This window comes from Danio rerio, chromosome 13 (genome assembly GCF_052040795.2).
Source record: "Danio rerio strain M-AB ecotype USA chromosome 13, GRCz13ab, whole genome shotgun sequence".
Taxonomy (NCBI): Eukaryota; Metazoa; Chordata; class Actinopteri; order Cypriniformes; family Danionidae; genus Danio; species Danio rerio.
This window is the reverse complement of record NC_141033.1, coordinates 36,443,006-36,464,453: the sequence shown is the minus strand read 5'-3', so window position 1 is coordinate 36,464,453 and position 21,448 is coordinate 36,443,006. Positions and strand designations below refer to the sequence as shown.

General features: G+C 38.9%; 2 protein-coding genes across 4 annotated transcripts in view; one reads left to right on the top strand and one right to left on the bottom strand.

Annotated features, from left to right (window-relative positions):
• The window catches only part of macrod2 (mono-ADP ribosylhydrolase 2), an 862,504-nt gene that overhangs the window by 728,536 nt on the left and 112,520 nt on the right, over nucleotides 1–21,448 (bottom strand).
• flrt3 (fibronectin leucine rich transmembrane 3) lies at nucleotides 9,188–19,899 on the top strand. The gene is made up of 3 exons (NM_001256646.1): nucleotides 9,188–9,495; nucleotides 15,199–15,914; nucleotides 16,695–19,899. Exon 3 carries the CDS (start codon nucleotides 16,723–16,725, stop codon nucleotides 18,670–18,672), a length of 1,950 nt encoding a protein of 649 aa, NP_001243575.1. The 5' UTR covers nucleotides 9,188–9,495; nucleotides 15,199–15,914; nucleotides 16,695–16,722; the 3' UTR covers nucleotides 18,673–19,899.

Sequence of the window (21,448 nt, the reverse complement as noted above, 5' to 3'; positions counted from 1 at the left end):
AATGTTTATTTCAGTTATTTTGGATTATTTCTCATATAACTAATTTACTGCTAGCTGTAAAATCCTAATGATTTTAGCTCTGAGGTAGAGAAGAGACCAATACATTTCACCCAAACTGGAAAATTGTGTGATTATAAATTGTGACCTGTTTGTGTTTCTTTCTCCTTTAAACAAAACATCAAAATATCTTCACCTTTTAATAGAAAGAATAAAAACTCAAAACAGGTTTGAAACAAGTGAAGAGAGTAAATAGTGGGTGTATCTCCATTGATAGGTAACTGCTCCTTTAACTATCCCTTTAAGTGCAAGTCAAAAAAGAAATACATAAACGGACATTTCCTTTTTTACAAGCTGAATGCCAATTGTTTACTGATCCTTCTGAATAACGGCGAAAAGCAGACAGACGACATTAACTTAACCTTATTAACTTATAACGTATTCTATTTTTCTTAAGCATGTGCATGTTTACGCATGTTTTTTTACGAAGAAGCGCATACCTCCATAATTTAAAATGAACGATTCTTCATTACAGTTTGAATGACTAACCAATGTATCTTGATCTTAATATTGCATTATTGCATAAAGATATAGATAGATAGATAGATAGATAGATAGATAGATAGATAGATAGATAGATAGATAGATAGATAGATAGATAGATAGATAGATAGATAGATAGATAGATAGATAGATAGATAGATAGATAGATAGATAGATAGATAGATATAGATATATATATTTTTTTTTAATTAATTTTGCATAGCTTAGACAGGCCTAACATTATTAATTTTTTTACGTTAATGCATGATTATTACATTTACAACTTATCTCTAGCTATTCCTGTATCTGAATCTTATGTCGGTGCAATCTCGAATGTGAGTTGCAAGTATTTGTCTGCTTCAGTGCTGCATGTTTAGTACAGAACAAACGATTAAACTGACAGAAACACTATCTTAAGTTTTTCATTCATTCATTTTCTTTTTGGCTCAGTCCCTTTAATAATCCAGGGTCGCCACAGCGAAATGAACCGCCAACTTATCCATTACGTTTTACGCAGCGCATGCCCTTCCAGCTGCAACCCATCTCTGGTAAACATCCACACACACTTATTTGCACTTATACACTACGGACAATTTAGCCTACCCAATTCACCTGTACCGCATGTCTTTGAACTGTGGGGAAAACCAGAGCACCCAGAGGAAACCCACGGGGTCGCAGGGAGAACATACAATCTCAGAAATGCCAACTGACTTAGCCGAGGCTCAAACCAGCGACCTTCTTGCTGTGAGGTAACAGCACTACTATAGCGCCACCGCGTCGCCTATCTTAAGGTATTTGGGAGGTAATTGATAATATTGTGGCTTTTCTCTTTTATAAGAGAACGTATTGCTGCCACATCAGCAGCACATCACATATCTAAATATCTACTTTGTGAGAGAATGTAAAAGCATTGAAATATATTTTTCCTCTCACTTGCCTGTCGGGCAGCTGGAGATAGATTTTAGTTGCCCATTTAAAAAAACAAAAAAAACAATAGTGTTGGAACGTCGGGCTACCAGATTTTGCAAGTCCTACATAATGACCTTGTCAATATGGGAGAAGTTTAACAATTTAAGTTATCTGCACCAGTAATACCTTTTGGCAAGCAGTTTCTATCTTCTAAAAAACTATATTTTGACTTGAAACAGCGTCACACCCATCAAGATCTGAAGAAAACTGGGACCTTTACAAATGACTGCAATTCCTTCGTTTTGAATGAGAGTTTTTGAGTGATTTCTGCCAGCTTCATGTGGCTACGTCCAGAAATCAACAAAGCAAGGTTTTACTTCTATAAATTAATAAATTTATCTAAACAGTGCATCGGCCTTATGACCCAAATTCACTGTGCTTGAAGCTAAAGTGTTAAATTTGGAAGGTTTTGCAGAAGCCACTTATTCAGTCGTTCAAGGTTCATTACCAATAATGATTTTTCTCCACTGCAAACAGTGCTAAATTATTTACAAAGAAAAAAGTGACTGAAACTGAAGGCAGACTTGTAGCCCTCCTGTAGATACAACATAAGTCAACGCGAGGTGAGACATCGTAAAAGCACACAGCTCACACAGCATTGTTTGAGCTTCATTTGGAGAGCATGAAAACACAATGGGCTCATTCTTGTCTTTCTCAGGCACGCTGATTCACAGCAGATGTGATTCTTTAAAGTGTTGTAAAGTTCTTAGTATATGTTACTCATAATAACTGCAAGTCTTTATGAGCAGCTCTAAATTACAGTTTCTGTCATATCGAGAGAAAAAAAAAAAGTTGGGTGATAAAAATAAAAATTTGGAGGATTTAGCAGAAATAAAGACCAACAGCGATTAAAAATTGATTCAAGCAAAGCCTATTTGCATTATTCTTGCTTCATAAAAATTAATGAAGGCAGCAAACGAACAAAGGCATGAACTGTTGTTTAGCACCTAGTTTACTAAATAATAAACTTCATACCAACTGTTTTAATCATTGTGTAACTCTTTTTGTCCCCTTCTCAGCCAAATGAAACTTCCTGAAAATCGAGCCAAGCCAGCGGAAGTAAATAGGTCTGTAATGACTGAGAATGCGGCTTTATCAAAGCTTATCTACAATTTCCATGTGTGTGTTTGTGTCAGCGAACCTTTAATGTCATTAAGCATTGCTTCCTCTCTGAGGACCGAAACTAACTAAAACCCACCGGTGAGCTTCCTTTGATAACAGAATAAAAATCCACCATCACGAGAGGCAGGAAATTCTTCAACACAGAGGTGAGGATATTAGGGTTACAATAAATGATATAAAAGACAGCAATGCAAATAGATTATAATATTGACCAACATCGCTTTGAGGTAGTATAAAATTTGACAGGCCAAAAGAAATCTCCAGATCAAAAAGTACAGTGCAAAAGTACGGAAGTGGTTTATCTTAAATAATGAATTCAAGATAGAATTGATATGTTTAATATATATACACTACCTGACAAAAGTCTTATGGATTATCCAAGTTTTAGGAACAACAAATAATAACTTGACTTCTAGTTGATCATTTAGTATCAGAAGTGACCTATATGAAAGGCAAAGGCCTCTAGATTATGCTTACTACCCCAAAATAAAATATGGTAATGCGTTGATTTTTTAATTATTAAATTATGACAGTAAAGTCTGACTTTGCTTAGACAAAAGTCTTGTCAATTAACAGAAATAATGTACAGTATAGAATATAAAGTCAAGGTGCAGTGGAAAATGAATGAATAATATGTACCACTCCCACAAGCTTTGAGCATTGCATCCATACATCTTTACAATGACTCAAATAACTTTAATAAGTCATCTGGAATAGCAAAGAACGCATTCTTGCAGGACTTCAAAACTTCCATCAAGATTCTTTGGATTCATCTTCAATACCTCCCCCATTTTACCCCAGATGAGCTCAATATGTTCATATCTGGTGACTGGGCTGGCCAATCCTAGAGCACCTTAGACTTCTTTGCTTTCAGCAAATTTGTTGTGGAGGCTAAAGTATGAGGAGCGCTATCCTGCTGAAGAATTTGCCCTCTTCTGTTGTTTGTAATATAATGGGCAGCACAAATGTCTTGATACCTCAGGCTGTTGATGTTGCTATCCACAGTCCAGATCTCTTGCATGCCCCCATTCTGAATAGAGCCCCAAATCATAATTTTCCTACACCAAACTTAACTCATTTGTATGAGGATCTTGGGTCCATGCAGGTTTTAATAGAAAAAATAAAAATAAAAAAATTCAACCTTCTGCCACTTTTCCAAATTATCAACTAGAAGTCAAGTTATTGTTTGTTGCTCATATAATTGGGATCAACAACAAGACTTTTGTCAGGTAGTGTAAAAATATTTTAAAGTGTATACTTTAAAATGATCTTTGTCTGTTACATAAAGCATCATTTATAATTGAGGGTAACACTGTAAATTTAAGGTATGAATCATAAATTGTATGCATAATAAAGTTTTTCGTGCATTTAAGAAAAAAGTTATAAATACTACGCATAGTCACATGCAAAGTTAAAAGTTAAAGCGAAGTTTACTCTGAGGTAAAAATTTAACAACATTTTTCGAATTTGACATGTCAATCACCTAGTCCATTCTTTATTCAGTCAAAAGCAGACAGAGGAAGCATGTGCGTGTGTGTGTGCACGTGTTTGTGTGTGTGTGTGTGTATGTGTGTATGTGTGTATGAAAATGACACATTCATATCTAACTTGTGTCAGATACCTCTTTGCAAATATTTGTTTGCATATTTGTGAATTTGTTAATCCCCATCAGCTCCCAGTTAAACCCAACACAATCTCATGGCAATTCGTAACTTTTTGATCTAGTGGCTAATTCAAATGAATTCATACGATCTAATTTGTACAATTTAGTACGACTTGCTCATCCGCAATGACAGTTGGGTTTAGGAGTAGGATTAAGTGCTACGCCTCCTTTTTAAAATCGTACAATTTCGTACGACTGAACTCATAAGTATTTTACGTTTTGCCAGTTTAGTGGCTAATTCGTACAAATTTGTACGTTTCCTCGTGAGATCAGGCTGGTTAAACCACACGTCAGAGTCCTTGACTGTCAGTGAGTTACAATGGTTTCTACTAATGAGCATTTATTTTAAACTGTGATGGAACTACCAGTGCATTAAACAAGTTTATTGCACACCTTCCAGCCAATCAGAATCAACAATTTTAACAGATAATGAAATAAGTATAATGAGATAATATATGCAATATATGCAATTAACATCATACATACACTCATAAATACATACATTAAAGGGATAGATTGTCCAAAGTAGAAATTTACTCTACTTGCTCAACATAAAGTGGTTATATACCTTAGTGTTACTTTTTTCTGTTGAACCTAAATAAAGATACTGTTTTTATGCTACAAAAAACTCAAACAGGTTTTGAAGTGAGAATAAATCCTGACAGAATTTTAATTTGGCTGACCAATTCCTTTAATGTATGTGTTCATCTATAAATGTGCGTACCCAAGCATAAAGTGAATCAACAAAATAATGAACAGATTAAATAATTTCCCAAAATACTTTCGGGGAAAAAATATTGTTGCAGCACATTCGAAAACTTTTTGAAAACTAGTGAGTCCTCAAGAGACTTTCAATTGCATCGCTAAATTCCTACTGTGAAGACGGGGAGGCTTCTATATTTGAAAGGGAGTGAGAAGATTGTTATTTGGCTAATTACAGATTTAGGGCTGAAACAGTAAACCATTGGAGAGGAAGAGAGCGGGGTGCTTGAGTGAGCTACATTAGAGCGCTGGAGTGGCGAGACTGTGCATTCATTGTGTGCTGATGGCATCTTTTATCTCTCGCAATACTGATAGGCCTTAACAGAGTAGTTTGGGTTGGGGAGAGGCTGGCTAAAGGGGTCGGCTATCTGATCTGATCAGAGACCATTGTTTCAAAGCTCATTTACCACTGGGGGGTCCAGCAGTTTCCACACAGTCGACATGTCATCCCGAGCCCACCCCCCAATCCCTGCGGCCAACACAAGAAGGTCCTTAGAAAAACAAGCGACAGACACAAAGGGGAAAATGGAGAAGACAACCCAGAGGGCTATTTGTGAAGATTTGCTCATTCCTCACAAATACACAAGAGTGCTGACCGCTGACTCAGACCTTTGGTTCGGGTTTGAACAGCAGGAAGTTAGCTTGGTGTGACTGTTGTTGCTGTTTAGGAGATCTCTATTCTCCAGAGACCAAGAAAGTTAATGCTAAACATCTGGTATCTGCATTTAAAGAAAGAAAAGGGGGTTAGGAGGAGACGGTATTGACTTGTCATGTAAGGTAACGTCCCGTCTTGGAATGAAGTAGTCTGGTCCTACAGGGCAGAAAATAATTCATCACCACTCTATCATGCTGTCATGAGCATGAACACTACTTCACGAAGCTGGACCCCATCCTGCAATTCACATTCTGCCATATTGCAGAGGTCTCTGTGGAAGTGGCAGGGAGGATGAGAAGTCAGCAGCACCGAGATCGCTGCTAATTGCCCATGGTGAACGATTATGGAAATGAACCAGAAGGATATAGCAAGAATAAGACACAAAGCAGATATTTGGCACAAGCGTTTACAAGTTGCCTTTAACTGGGCACGAGTTCAACATTTCAAAAGCCCTGCAACTATGTATTCTAGACACAGTACATGTGTGCTTACTAAGCCATACTTTGGCTAATTTGTTTTAAAAATACTTATTCAATACTTTAAAACGATCATTAAAAATACCCGCAAAATGCATTTCCATTCAGGGATGCTGTCTAAATAGAATATTTTGTTGTGGTGGTGGTTTTTGTTTGTTTGTTTTTTGTATGAATATAAAATAACACCTTAAAAAATACAGATAAATGAAAAACTGACTGCTGAACCAAATAATTAACGTTTTTTTGTGCTGCCGATTAGTCTGCAATAAGGATAATTAGCTTATTTAAAAACAAATGTATTCTCTGGTATGTCCCCATCCTAGCTAGGTAAACATTATGTGTGTAAGTGGAGTCGCTGGAGACCCAAGAAAAATACCCCACAAATCTCCTGGATCTGGACAGCACAGCGCTGAGCTCAGGATTGTTTGTTTGAGAATGGGCCAGGGGGATGAAATATACACTCGAGGTGTAAAGATCAGAATGACAACCCCTTCAACTATTCTTTGAAAAAGAGCGACTTTAGGTATGGCTTTGATTTTGGCACACTCGAGCTGTAAATTCCATTCAAGTGAAAAGCACCATATAAGAAACACGCGTCAGAGAATGAAAGGCCGATTTAATGCAACTTATTTGCTCGTCACGCAAAGAATGTACCGTGAACATCCCTGAAAGCAGAGGTCAGATGTTCTTCAAGCATAAAGCCTGAACTAAAAACGCTCTTGTTAGCACTTAACCGCATCAAGTGCTTTAATAAACTTAGCTATGCTCATCTCCACCCCCAAACTACATTCAACGAGATGTCCGCAACAAGAACCGAAGGGCTTGAGCTCCTTCAAAGTCATGTCTGTTGTCAAAACACATTGAGATGGAGGAGATAAAACAAAATGGCATCAGTTGGAAAGATGAGGAACGCTCATCCTTCCAAACAACAGATGACCCCAACCAAAGACTCCCCCAACTATATTGAAATAGTGGTAATCGGACCCTCTTGGGGCCCTCCACTGGGGCCCTTTGTACGTCTAAGAGTCAATCAAGGACTGATGACAGACAAAGCCTAGTCAGATTTAGGAGAGAAAAAAGTGCCGGAAGGGTCTATGCAGAGCCCGGAGTCGTGATCCGTCCTGAGGCGAAGGGACAGACGGGCCTCTGCCCAAAATGCCCTCCACTGACCTCTTGTCACCAAGGACTCTGCCCTGCTTCTCCACCTTTAACCCTAAAAACACGACACCTAGACCTGTTGTAAAAGCCCTGGGCAGACAGGACATTATTTAGCAGCTTAATCTTCCAAAGGATGCTTGTAAAACTACGCAATAAGATGTATATTACATTCAATTGTTTAACATCATCTATATACACACAAATCTATACTATTTCCATATATAACATCTATTAGATGTGACATTAAACCTAAACTTTGTGTACATACATAAAGTTATACAAGTTTATTATGTTTATATAATGTATAATGATGATGACTGATGTGATTAATTTCTTTTTAGCAATGGACTAGAAAAGCATATAATCTACTTTAAGTTTGTTCAAAAATTGCCATATTGTTACAGCCTCACTATTAATGTCTGTCCAAACCTGTAAACCTTTCCTTTCATCTATGTGATGTATTCTATATGACCTCTATATAATACTACATATTTTAGTATATTTCTTTGTATAAACTTCAAATTATAGTATGCTGGAGGGATTCTATGCAGATAACTAAAACATATAATAATTTTGGCACACACAAAAAAAAGTTATTTACATGATCTACAGAGTAAAAAAATGGTTGCTTTAAATTTTTAAGCTTAATGAAATTAACTCTAATGAGTCTATTGAACTTTTATAATGTTAAACTGACTTAAAACAGCTTGCGTAACTTATAAAATTAAGTTAGAACATGATTAACTTGGTTAAATAAGTTACAATGACCTAAAACAAATGTTGTCAGGACTAATTGATCATATATTTTACAGTGTAGTTTAAAATAACAGTTAGTTGAAAAATGTGCATGTTGTTGCTGCCTCACTGTGTATACATCTTTCCAAACCTGCATAACATTTATTATATATATATATATATATATATATATATATATATATATATATATATATATATATATATATATATATATATATATATATATGGCAAATAAATGCAGCATGCAAATCCATGTAGTACAACCGTCTGTTTCTTTTAATTTGTAGCTTGAAAGCCTTACTGCCATCCAAAAAAATTTATAACTAAAGGCAAGAAAGTCATATAAACTTAAAACGTTTTGAAGTTTAGTAAAGTAAAGACTATTTTCTTTGTTTTGTTGTTTTTTGTTTTTTGGTGAACTACTTCCTCACTAATAAGAGAACCATATGCTGGCAAAGAGTTTAGACACAACACAATATCCACTCATGCAGAAGTGTCTGCTCAGGTCAGGAACTGACCCGACAGTACAAATGTCCTCAACAACACTTCAGGGATTATGTCACAGGCTGTGTGCCTCCACAGCTAGTTTATGAGAGAGCAAATTTAATAACTTTAATAGTACTTAATAAGCATAATAAAGCTGAACATAATGCCTGACTTCTAAGTTTAAACATTAATAATCTACTGTGAAACTTAGACACCATTAAAAGCACACTCACAGACACACAAAGCACTAAATAAAAGACAGTGTCTAAATTTAATAAATAAGCACATACAAGGGCAGATCAATTAGTTTTTTCTTAGCATGTTCAACATGTAAACTAGATTTCTTAATGCTCAAACACACACATAGAAAGCTATAGTCTAAATGATGCTTCTTGTGGCCTTCAACAAAAGACATTGAAGTGCCCACTCAAGCTGTCCATTCAAGGCTGCTCAAACCTCATCTTTCTTTCTCCTGCTCCCCCTAGCGGCCACAGTAAACATGGCATGATGGAGAAAGAGAGAGAGAGAGGGCGAGAAAGGGGAGGAAGCCAGAAGCCCCGCCCCCAGATGACATCAGTGCTGTGTTGAAGCTGAGCTGGAGGCAGATGCAACCTCACACTTGTAGTGAGCTCTAGGCAGCTGACCAGCTCTGCCGTCTTCTTTATCTTGTCTCTCTCTCTGAGCCAAAGGAGTGTGTGCGCGTGTGTGTGTATGTGAACAAGTGTGTGTGGAAATAAAAACACACCCTGCTATTCTCACCATTGCTGCTACTGAGCCTTTCTGACACCGGGCTCTTTTTGGGAATTGAATTCATCTGCCGTCGCATTGGATTTATCCTACGGACTGACTTTATTCTTTTGAGGATATTGTTTTTGATTTTTCCCTTTTTGAAAATATTGATTTGGAAGGTAAGTGTGTTTTTATGGGTTTCCCCTTATTCTTGGGCTGTTTTAACCCTTTCCATGTGTATTCCATCACCCTGATGTTATCAAGTACCTTCAAAACATGCAGAGAGCAAATTTGCATCCTAACCTCAGTCACTTTAAAAAAAAGCTTCACGTTGTAGAGTTAACTTCTAAACTTCCACAGTCAAATTTTATTGCATTTTATTCTAAATGTAGACAGACCCTCAGGGATTTGAGAGGGATGCAATAGCAATTTAAACTCATACAATTATAGTAGCCATGAAATTCAGCAGTATATAGCTCTTCATTTTGGCTTTTCAGATTTAATGTCTATCTTCCAAACATATTTAAAACCATAGTTTGCTTCAATTAAATGAACAGCCTCCATGGTGATTTAAACCTCCATTACTTCCTTTCCTGGCTCACAAAATGACTTGTAAAGAATAAATGTTAAAGGATTCACAGCCTCGGTCACCATTCACTTTCAATGCATCTTTTTTTCCTTGTAGTTTAAATGAATGTGAATGGTAACCTAGGCTGTCACTCCACCTAAAACACAATTTTACGATTTTGTTAAGCATAAATCTGTTAGGAACATCTCTAATAGGAAATTAGACATAATTCTCATTTTCGTTATTGAGTGAACTATCCCTTTTAGTCTTATTGCCGCTCCGAGCGAATAAACGCAATAAATATGCATAACATGCATCTTATTAGCACACCATTTCAATTAGTCTCATATAGAGAGATTAATCCTTGTTTAGTGGGAAAACGCAATGCAGGCTGTATATTTAGCGCGTGCAATCAACAGGAACGCATAAACTTCACGCGCTGCGTCCTAAATCTGTTCCTGTGTGAGAGGCTTATCGCCAACGAAACGAACAAACGTCGATTACAAATGAGGAAATATCTATTAATAATGCCCAACCTGCGCTCTGGAAGCGCGATGAGAGAGTGATTGGAATAAAGAATGGGGGAATCGGGGATGCAGCGCGTGACACTTCGTACGCCTTGCGCTACGCGACAAAACTAGAACTCAGCCATTACAGAAGCCGATGGCGGCGCGGCAAACAGCTTCGTCGATTATGAGGGTCGCGTTCTAATTTGGAATACTAAAGAAAACTCAAAAGACTGCAAGATTGGCGCGCAATAAATGTGCGTCCTGTGCTGTACGGTGAGAGAGAGTGTGAGTGTGTGGCGCAGTAAAGAGATCTGAGGCTGTCAGCTGCTTCTGAATCTTCCCATCAAACGAATTTCCCTTCTTTTAAGTAGCCTTCGAAGTTATCTAAACAGATAAGCTTTCATGTTAGGCAGAAAAAGTCGAGATTGAAATAATAGTTTCAGATAAAAAGAGAGGGACTGTAAAATGATGATAAGATCCAAAGCCTCAATCAGAAATGATTAAATCAGTTTATCAGATTACAATGAAGACAATTTAAATTTGGAAAGGATGCAAGAAAGTCATTCTTTTAGAGACCCTAATTTACCTCTAACTGCAAGTTGTTTTCCTTAGCTTCGAGCTTCCTATATGCAACTGCACTTAAAGATGTGTATTCAGAGAGGCTCGTTTCTTAGCATGACAATAGCTGAAAACCCCAAATGGTCTGTTTTGACTCTGTAAGGAGGGTGATAAAATTAAATAACCCATTGTTCTTTGTTGGATGTGTCAAAGCACTCTGTGGCAGTCTTTTTTCGCTTGCAATAACTATTTGTATCAGTGATTTACAAATACCACACCTCCAAGCTTTAAACAGCTTAAATACTAGTCTCTTTTTAGATTCTAATACACAAATGCAACTAACAAACATTTTATTTTTTTAATACACATAGATATATTAAACATCCAGCGCATGCTTACTGGCAAGCAGGCAGATAGCACTCTTTGTTTCAAGCTACGAATGCCGGAGGCTAAACCCAGTGGTCCGTGGCATTCACTCAGAGTCAACATAAAATGGTCATGTCTTTCAGGCCTTCAGAAAAAAGTCTGTCACCCTTTTGTGTTGAGGACAAAAACAAATCGTCTAGTAGAATTCTCCACTCATGTCAGCAACCAACCCCTGACCTCGTAGAGGCCTTTCTTTAAAACACACCATCGAAATAAAACAAGCTTCTTTTTAAAATGTCTGAACATTAAAACTAAATTTACATTTGTATAGCTTAAATAAAAGTTTAATTTTCTAAACAAAAACAGTGCAACTTAGTAAGTTTAACCCAGAACAGTCTGTGAACTGTAGTGTTATTACAGATAGAATTTACCCACTTTGTGGAAACAAGAAAAGTTCAATGCAGTAAATCAGCCCAACCCTTTCCACTCGTGTCCGGCAACTGCTGCCCCCTGTACCCAGGCAGGGGGTACATATGTGGTAATTAAAGAGCCGGTTCAGCCTCCAAGTGTCTGTCTGTATGTGTGTGTGTGTGTATCTGACATGCACAGGCCTGATACAGAAGCACCTACCACCCCCAAGTGGGGAAAACAGTGCAGCTGCCTCAGACCACTCTCTTTTCAGCGCAGTACAAAAGAAAAAGACCCCCTGTCTCCCCTAGAATCCACTCTCGCTGCCTGAACACCAGCCAGGGAAAAAAAAAAAAACATGCTGATTATCTGCCCCAAAATCACACACAGAGGGGAGCCGCTAATACAATAGTCTTCTCTTAAAATAATGTTAAAACCGTTTACAAACCGTTTATCTAATTTCCAAATACGCAGTCAGAAATGCTTCATCTCTCGGCCCACGAGGCTCAGAGTGGCTTGATATGGCTTCATGGACATAAGATACATGACAAAGAGAGGCATTTAGTTCAAATCCCGCCTGGGGTTCAGAATCTATTATCTATTGAAAACCATAAAGCTATTTTTCATAATCATAGCCCAGGACCTAGCAAAGATGATGGTAGTGCAAATTCAATTTCATCCCAAATGCCTCGGTTTCATGCATGAGTACTGACCAAATGTGACAGCGTTTCTGGGAACTAACAGAAAACATCAAGTCTATATTTAAAAGACACTTAAGATAGATAAATATTACATAGTGCTTTAGCCTATTTTTATTTTTATTTATCAGCTCATTAAATGCAGAAAAAGGAATAATAAATATTTCTATATATTTGTTTAGAAATTTGTGTATTAAAATTAAAATTGGGAAAACTAATCTTTTAATCTTTGCACATTTATGTTTCTTAATCATAACTTTTCCCTTTAAATGCTTTTACCAACCAATTTCTCAATACCCCAACCCTAACATTTTTACCTTAAGACACTAAATAGGCAAAGGGTACTATAAATTGCTACCATTTTAACCAGGATGCCCGATTGAACATCACTTTAAGCAGAGCAATGGAGCAGAAGCAGGCCTGGCCATTAGAATGATCTTCTAACGGCAAATATGGCCTATTAGAGCAATAGTGAGAGGTGCCCGTCACATTCATTGGTCTTTCTCTCAAGCCATGAACAGTGGGTGGGATAAAGGTCTGCAAGATTTAACCAAATGTGAAAAAGCTAATAATTCTAAGTGAAAGAAGTTCAGTAAAGCAGAAGAGCAAAGGCCAGGGCCCTTATGCTTAACTTGTAATGAACAATGGACCACTGCCACTTCAGTGAAATCTGAGGAGCCAGGGGGGTGAAGGGAGAATAAATGATAATGCAGCCAATCTTCCAGCTAAGGTTTGCATGCCCCATTGAGACAGCTGGCATGGCAAGCTTAGGTGAAGCGTATAAGGTTGTTGCCCTTCTTTCTTTTCTGTATGACCTTTACGGCCATAACATAATACCAGCTAACATATATTTCCCAAGACACCTGTGCTTTTATCAAAGTCTCCTGAGTAGGATTTCAGCTGAAATATCATGAAATACACAGCAACCTGTGGGTGAACCCTGAGACTTTCAAGTACCTTGGCAGATAAAACCAAAGGTTCTTGTGTTTCATCAACTTCTTTTTGCCTGCCCCTGTACTAGGAAGTGATTTACATTCTGTGTAGTGCATCAAGCAAAAGCAATTTCATTTCGACAGAATTTTGCAGGCTGCTATTTATCAAACTTCTAGAAAATAGCAAGAGACTTCACACACATAATTGTTCAAATCAATACAATATTTCCTCAAAAAAGTTAAAAAAAAAATTACATGCTGATCACTAATCAGCTATATCGCCAATGCTGCAACTATTTCCCCCTTATCTGATAAACATTAATCAAATGTTTTTGGATTTACCCAAAAGCAAGCAACTTGTCTCTGTCAGCATTCCGAAAGTTCACCGTCAGCTATCACCTGTCCTTAAAGTAGGGTCACAGCTGCTGTTTCCGAGCTCTTGTTAACCTACTAATACAATAGCTGGCACATGGAGCACTTAGGCTCAACAGAAGGATGAGGTGTATTATTAGACCATGCTGGCGAGACCTGTAATCAAGTTACAGGGCTTTCAATTCCCTAATCTCTCCTTGTCACTCCCTACAAATGTTTCAAAGTTGCCTGACATACCCCAATGTGTTTTACAGGAAGGTTACCAATTGCAGGTCAGCAGAAGGGTTTCACAAACCGTGGTGATGGCTGTCAGTTGTAGAAATGTTTATTGTCAGTTTGTGTAACGGGAAAGATGTACCATGGGAAATTACAGTATGGAAGGTGCAGATCGCATGTCTCCTTGGGGCCACCGGAGGTGACTTACATGAGAATCCCATTTGGGTATTCATGAGACTGCAAGTCATAAAGCGTGTTCATCTAGCATGTACATTTTTGAGCAGTGTGAGGGTGTTGTGTTCAGGCGCTGTCGGGGAAGCCCGAGGGACCATTGGTAGCTGCTCGACACCTCAGCAGCAATATGCTTCGCCATGACTTTTACTTTTACCTTCACCTTCTCTTTCCAGAGCATCTCAAGCTATTCTGAATGAGTTGCCCAGTGGAGGGCGTAACCAGGCAGGAGGGAGCTGTTTTTAGACATTTTAGCAGGACCCAAACAGAGATTGCTTTTCTTATGCAAAGGAATTCTTTTCAGCAATTGCCACAGAGAAAACTAGAAGGGGGATGTCAGGGTTAGGTAACAGAACAACAAATTCAGTTATCCCAGCAGTGCAGGCTTAAGACAAGCAAAAAGAAAGGTTTTTATAAAAATCCCCACAACATCTCTACTAATCCTGGTTTCACAAACAGTGTCCACTATCAAAGAACTGCAGCCCAGGGCTTTTCTCTGTGGTCATTTACCCAGAGGCAAAGAAATCCCCAGATATACAGAAACCCAATAAGCTTAAGGGACTCTCAAATTCTCATCTGAACCACACACCCCTCTTATTTTTCCTTCCCTATCATCTGATAAGTCTCAAATGCAGTGAAGCAATCTGCAGGCTGTAGAAATCCCCCCCAAAAAATTCTATCTATTACAGTGTACTCCTTATGTTAGGTGCAAACCATGAAAACAGAAGTTAAAGAGCTATCAGTTTACATCAGCATGCTGTTGCGATGTGAAACATGCTCAGTTTGAAGGACAGCAGCCAGTTAACGCTGGCTGCATTGCTGTCTGACTCAATCCCAGCCTTGGCACTATCATCCTAAAATTAAATAAACGTTCCCTAAAAGCATACAACTCATAGTCAATAACTCACTCAACAAGGCCACATATATCTTCCGGAGTCATGATGTATTCAGATGTCACATGCTGTCTATAATGAAAGAATCTGCTCATCCTGACTTTCTTTTTCTTTTCTCTCTATCCCCACAGGTATGAAGTTCAGCATGTGGGAAGGAATGGGTGTCTGCACATCGGGCACAGGTTTGTGAAACGAGCCAGGGAGGCAGAGTGCTTATAGCAGCACAGGAGATTCTGCTTTCAAGCCACGAGGCTGGATATTTTTATTCATGCTCTTGCCAGGAGTGAGACTACAGGATTCGGGCCTGACTTTAGAGCCTGACTTTAGAACCGAGCCACCCTGGATTTGAGCCCACTGTACTGCAGACGGACAGTGGTCTTAACGCCATGACCAGTCTGCTTTGGGAGAGACAGGAGCAATTCACTTCTCAAAGAGGACTCACAAAAGAGTCCAATTAGGAATTGCAACTTTGAAAAGGATTCTGCTCTTTTTTTTATTTGCCTTATTTTTGTTTTATTCCTTTCTTTTGTGATTACACTCACTGAAATTGCATGTCTGCCCTGAGAAGGCTGCCTGAGGTCTGGCTGGAAGCAGAGCTGCTTGCTTTATAGGTTTATCTACCATGGCAAAGCCTTTGATTGCATGAACTGTGGACGCTGCAATACAAGACAGGAGGTCAGCGGTACAAACAAGGATCAGTTCAGCAAATACCAGCCTGGTCAGGATATAACCAAAGAGACCCCTTTGACAAGACGGACAAACATCTCTTGAAAGAATAGAAGGAAGGGTGTAAAGCCTCATTGGATTTGGGGTGGCTGCAGAGGATTAGCTGGCATTTCTAAATCAGGTATGACAAATATGAATGTTCTTGCTGTGGTTAAATGCCTTTTATTTAAATTATATACATGCACCAATTGAGAGAATGAGGAAAAATGTTAAAGTAATAAATCAAAAAAAAAAAAAAAAGATATTTCTCAGACAATGTCCTACAAAGGGCAAAAATTCTGCATGAAAACAGGGCAAGATGATAAGTATAAATTCCAAAATGTAATCAACTAGGACTGACTTTGTTCTACCAGTTTTCAGCAATGAAAAGCAGCCTTGAAATGCACCGGCTAACAGCAGAAATGTGTAAAACAACAAGAGCCTGCGATTACATTACACACAGAAAAAGATAAAACCTCTCACACACAAGCATCTCATTCAAGGAAAGCTAGTGGGTTTGAGGATTTGTTATCTACATCCACGGCTGATTGGGAATATCCTTCCACTTCAATTAGACTTGCTTCTGAACCACTCTGTCCTTTTTTCCTCTTTCTCCTCTAATCCCTTATTCTTTTTCTCCACTACTTCATATTGTTTTCATATAAAAATGATTTTAATCAAGATAAACACCCCGGGCATGTTTTGCTACTATAGTTTTTCATTTGTTGATGTCATTGGAAATGTTAATAGACTCCTGTCATTAATTCAGCAGTAGAAATATAGTATTCTTTGTCTCAAATTGAATCATTTACAATGAAAGAGGTGCTGCAGGCACTCTACATAAAACAGCAATTAGAGCAGGACATTGCCTTTTCTTCAGACAGCATGATTTTGACTTTTTCTTTTTTTTTCCCCCTCCAAGGGCAACATCTGCAAAGCGGACATTAGCAATGGCAAGCAATTACATGTCCTTCTTCGTCTTCTTCATCAGAGCTGGGCTTTTGCTTGGCCTGGCCAATCCATTGATGACCTCAGCCTCCTGTCCCTCTCAGTGCCGGTGTGATGGGACTTTCATATATTGCAATGACCGGGACTTGACTTCCATCCCTTCAGGTATCCCAGAGGATGCTACGGTACTATTTCTCCAAAACAACCGCATCAAAAGTGCAGGGATTCCTACAGATCTACGAAGGCTAAATGGCGTTGAAAAGATTTACCTATACTGCAACAACCTGGATGAGTTCCCCACCAATTTGCCGCTTAATGTCAAGGAACTTCATTTACAGGAGAACAATATCCGGACTATCACACACGCCTCACTTGCACAGATTCCCTTCATTGAGGAATTACACCTTGATGACAATTCTGTTTCAGCTGTCAGCATCGAAGAGGGTGCATTCCGGGACAGCAACCATTTGAGGCTGCTTTTTCTGTCCCGCAACCACCTAAGCACCATACCTTCCGGTTTGCCAATGACTATAGAGGAGCTTCGATTTGATGACAACCGCATCTCATCCATCTCAGAGGCATCTCTGCAGGACCTTATAAACCTGAAGCGACTGGTTCTGGATGGCAACCTCCTGAACAACAGGGGCATCGGGGAGATGGCCTTGGTGAATTTAGTAAATCTGACCGAGCTCTCATTGGTACGAAACTCCCTGACGTCCCCACCAGCCAACTTGCCTGGCTCAAGCCTAGAGAAGCTAAATCTTCAAGACAACCACATCAATCACGTACCACCAGGTGCCTTTGCTTTTCTGCGACAGCTGTACCGCTTGGATTTGTCAGGCAACAACTTGAGCAGTCTGCCCATGGGGGTATTTGAGGACCTGGATAACCTTACCCAACTGCTCTTGCGCAACAACCCCTGGCATTGCAACTGCAGGATGAAGTGGGTACGTGATTGGCTGCGCACTCTTCCATCTAAGGTCAATGTGCGTGGCTTCATGTGCCAGGGTCCCGATAAGGTCAAAGGGATGGCCATCAAAGACTTATCCACTGAGCTGTTTGGCTGTTCAGACACAGAGATTCCAACCACATACGAGACCAGCACAGTCTCAAACACTTTGCCTCCCTCTCGACCCCAGTGGCCCTCATATGTAACTAAAAGACCTGTGGTTAAGGGTCCAGATCTAGGAAGAAACTATCGTAGCACGACACCGTCTAGTCGTAAGATCATCACAATAAGTGTCAAATCAAGTAGCGCTGAGACAGTGCACATATCTTGGAGAGTATCTCAGCCCATGACAGCCCTGAGGCTCAGTTGGCTAAAGCTGGGCCATAGTCCAGCTTTTGGATCCATAACTGAGACCATTGTCCAAGGGGAGAGAACAGAATACCTGCTTACAGCTCTGGAGCCAGAATCTTCTTATCGCATATGCATGGTTCCTATGGAGACGAGTAACATTTACCTGTCTGACGAGACACCTGTTTGCATAGAGACAGAAACTGGTTCCCTGAAAGCCTACAATCCCACCACAACCTTGAACAGAGAGCAGGAGAAAGAGCCTTACAAAAATTCCAATCTGCCTTTAGCTTCAATTATCGGAGGGGCGGTGGCCCTTCTAGCCATCATCATGTTGGCCCTGGTGTGCTGGTATGTCCACAGGAACGGTTCCTTATTTTCTAGGAACTGCACGTACAACAAAGGGCGCAGACGGAAGGACGATTATGCAGAAGCTGGAACAAAGAAGGACAACTCCATCTTGGAGATTAGAGAGACCTCTTTTCAAATGATTCCCATAAATCACATGCCCGTTTCCAAGGAGGAATTTGTGATACACACAATTTTTCCTCCAAATGGTTTAAGTCTTTACAAAAGTCCGCACAGTGAAAACAGCATCAACAACAGAAGCTACAGAGACAGTGGAATACCAGATTCAGACTACTCTCATTCATGATAGTGTGCGCGGATTACAAAGACATTTTATTGCGAATGAGTGACTTGGAGACTGCTTGGTCTTTTGCAAAAACACTGGATTGAAAAGACTGAGAAAGCATCGTTATGTACATTTGCCATATAATTTATATTTAAGGACAATTTATTAAAAGGAGAAAAGGTTCTGATTGCAGGCCATCACTGAGCCATCAGTGTATGCTGCCACAAACTGCAATTCTATATTTTAGATATTTGTAGTCATTTGTACTGTACTTCCTTTACTTATGGTTTTAGACCAATTAAAAAAACTTTGTGCTCTACTGAGATATGATGACTTGTCAACTGTGAAAGTGGGTTTTCATTGCTGTGTTGAACAATCAGATTTTAGAAAACCATGTAGTATAAGCACAGGTCAAACTATCGCTATGTTGCTGTCAGTGGAAAAAAAATACAACAAAAAACAAGACTGCGGGAATATAGGGCATAGGTGATCAAAGAAAATACAGACACAAGTGTTTTGTTAACTCTAAGGAGAGGAGGCACATACTCACTCTTGTGGTGTCACAGAAACCTGTAGGTTTCTCTAGGAATCCTGATTGCTTCTTCCAGAACGTTGCCAGGCTTTTAAAGAAAAAATCCACTGCAACGTTTAGGAAACAGATATCTATTACTTCCTCTCTGCTCTGGAATAGGCAGCAACATAGCACAGAATCATAAATCCATTGCAAATTAAGCACACCGATCTAATAAAAGATTAATTTGCAGTCAGATCAAATGGATGGGCTAAAACATAGCAGATATCAATATTGTCTGTCCTGTAAAAGGGAAACAGCATTTACCATATCCCTCAGTACAGTTAACCACGTCATGTAAACGTTGCCCTTCAAAATAAATATATTGTGGGCAGAAAAAAATATGGCAAGAAACACATTTGGGCTCTTTTCTATTTGGATAATGAAGTGTCAACAATTTTTTCATATAATTCTTATTTGTATTTTTATTTTATTTCTTTTGGTTTTCAAATTCAAGCCACTTTTACGTTGCCACAGTTAAATTGTTCTTTACAACTGAAGACCAAAGTGCATTGAATGCCCTTTGGCCAGTCTTGTATGTGCCTTGATCCAATGCTTATTGTATTTAGCTTTTACAACAAAAGAAAAAAAATCAGTGACTTAACTTTTTTCATACACACTTGAATATGATAGGATATTGGTCATATTGCAAATAAAAGTGGATAAAACCCCAACTCGATGGTCTCCTTTTCCCCTAAAAAATGATTTCTATTTATTTTTAATCCCTTTAAGCTTTGCATGCACCATTCCAGTACTCAGAAGTGTTCATCTAAAGCAAACTGAGGCTTCTCTCTTGCACTGCATCCGCTTGGGGCTCCAAGTGTTCTTTTGTGTTTGGGTAAAACCATGTATAACTTATCTGATCGGCCCAGGTGGGTAATATCAAAGTACAGCACATAAGCTAAATGAGGCCATTGGAGAGATGCTGTTCTGGATTTTGATGGCCACAGGGGGAAATGTACATATGTAATGACTATATAGCATTAGGTTGATGTCACAGCCTGAACCACAGTAGGAATTGCACAGGTGGCTCGCATGTGCACATGGGTACACATCTAGAAAATGATTATGTGGGCCATGAGAGCGCATACATGCACAGATGCATACACACAGATACACACGCCCTAAGATTTAATTGCAGTTCAGAGGAGCCTCTAAAAACAGCAAGTCTGATCCAAACCTTAAGTATACATCAACAGTCCCTTGCACTAAATATACCACATCAGCTAGAAATTAAAGTAAACACTCTCATACGGTTCAGCGAGGGTCCACATATGTGGATGCTGTTGATGTTCCACAACTTGCCTTGTCATTTATTCATGTGGTTTCCTGACTGACGGTATTAGTGAGTTTTAAATGCTGAGTAATGGCCTTCGTAAGTTTCACTGGCTTCCTTTTAATTATGAAGCCTTTTCAAAATGTTATTTGCAATTATTATTTGAAAATGTTTATAGTAGTACTGATTTCACTTCGGAAAAGATGTAAAAAGGAGACAAAGCGAACTACGCTTGGTATTTTTGGAAAAACTGACATTTAAAAATGAATCCAGAGTCAAACGCTCTAATACAGTATGTCTAATCCAATGTGCTTAACTGATTATTCTTAGCTACGTGTTTGTCCCTTAAATGCCAGAAAATGAATTATCCTACTTCCATTCAAGTTTTTCATATTTACTGAATATTAGCTCGATACTCAAACCAGCTGTCGTCACTAAAAAATAAATCATTCATTCTGGAGATGAGATGTCAGCCAAAACTAAAAGGCAGCATCAGGCAGGAATGAGATCACAGCAGTTTTAATTATCAAAGCACACAGGTGTGCGAGTGTGTTTGAGGCCGTACTCACACTAGGTACAGTTGCCTCGAACCGGGCCAAAGCACGCTTGTCCCCCCTCCCGTCTCCCCCGACGGCCCGCGCTCACACCATACCGGGCCACGGCACGCTTACGTCATCGCTGCTGCGCTGTTCAGAAGCGCTCTCTATGGCAAGCCTTTTTAGCATTTAAATCTTTGTTCTGACTCCATAAATATATTTAGAGATATCTCTAATTATATTTTGACTAGTCATACTTATAATTCGACTAGTCAGAATAACAATTATTCAAAAATATTTGCAGATATCTCTAAATGAGTTTTGACTCGTCACAATTGTAATTAGAGATATCTCTAACTGAGTTTTTACTAGTCATACAGATGTCTTTAATTCGTAATATTTAGAGATATTTAC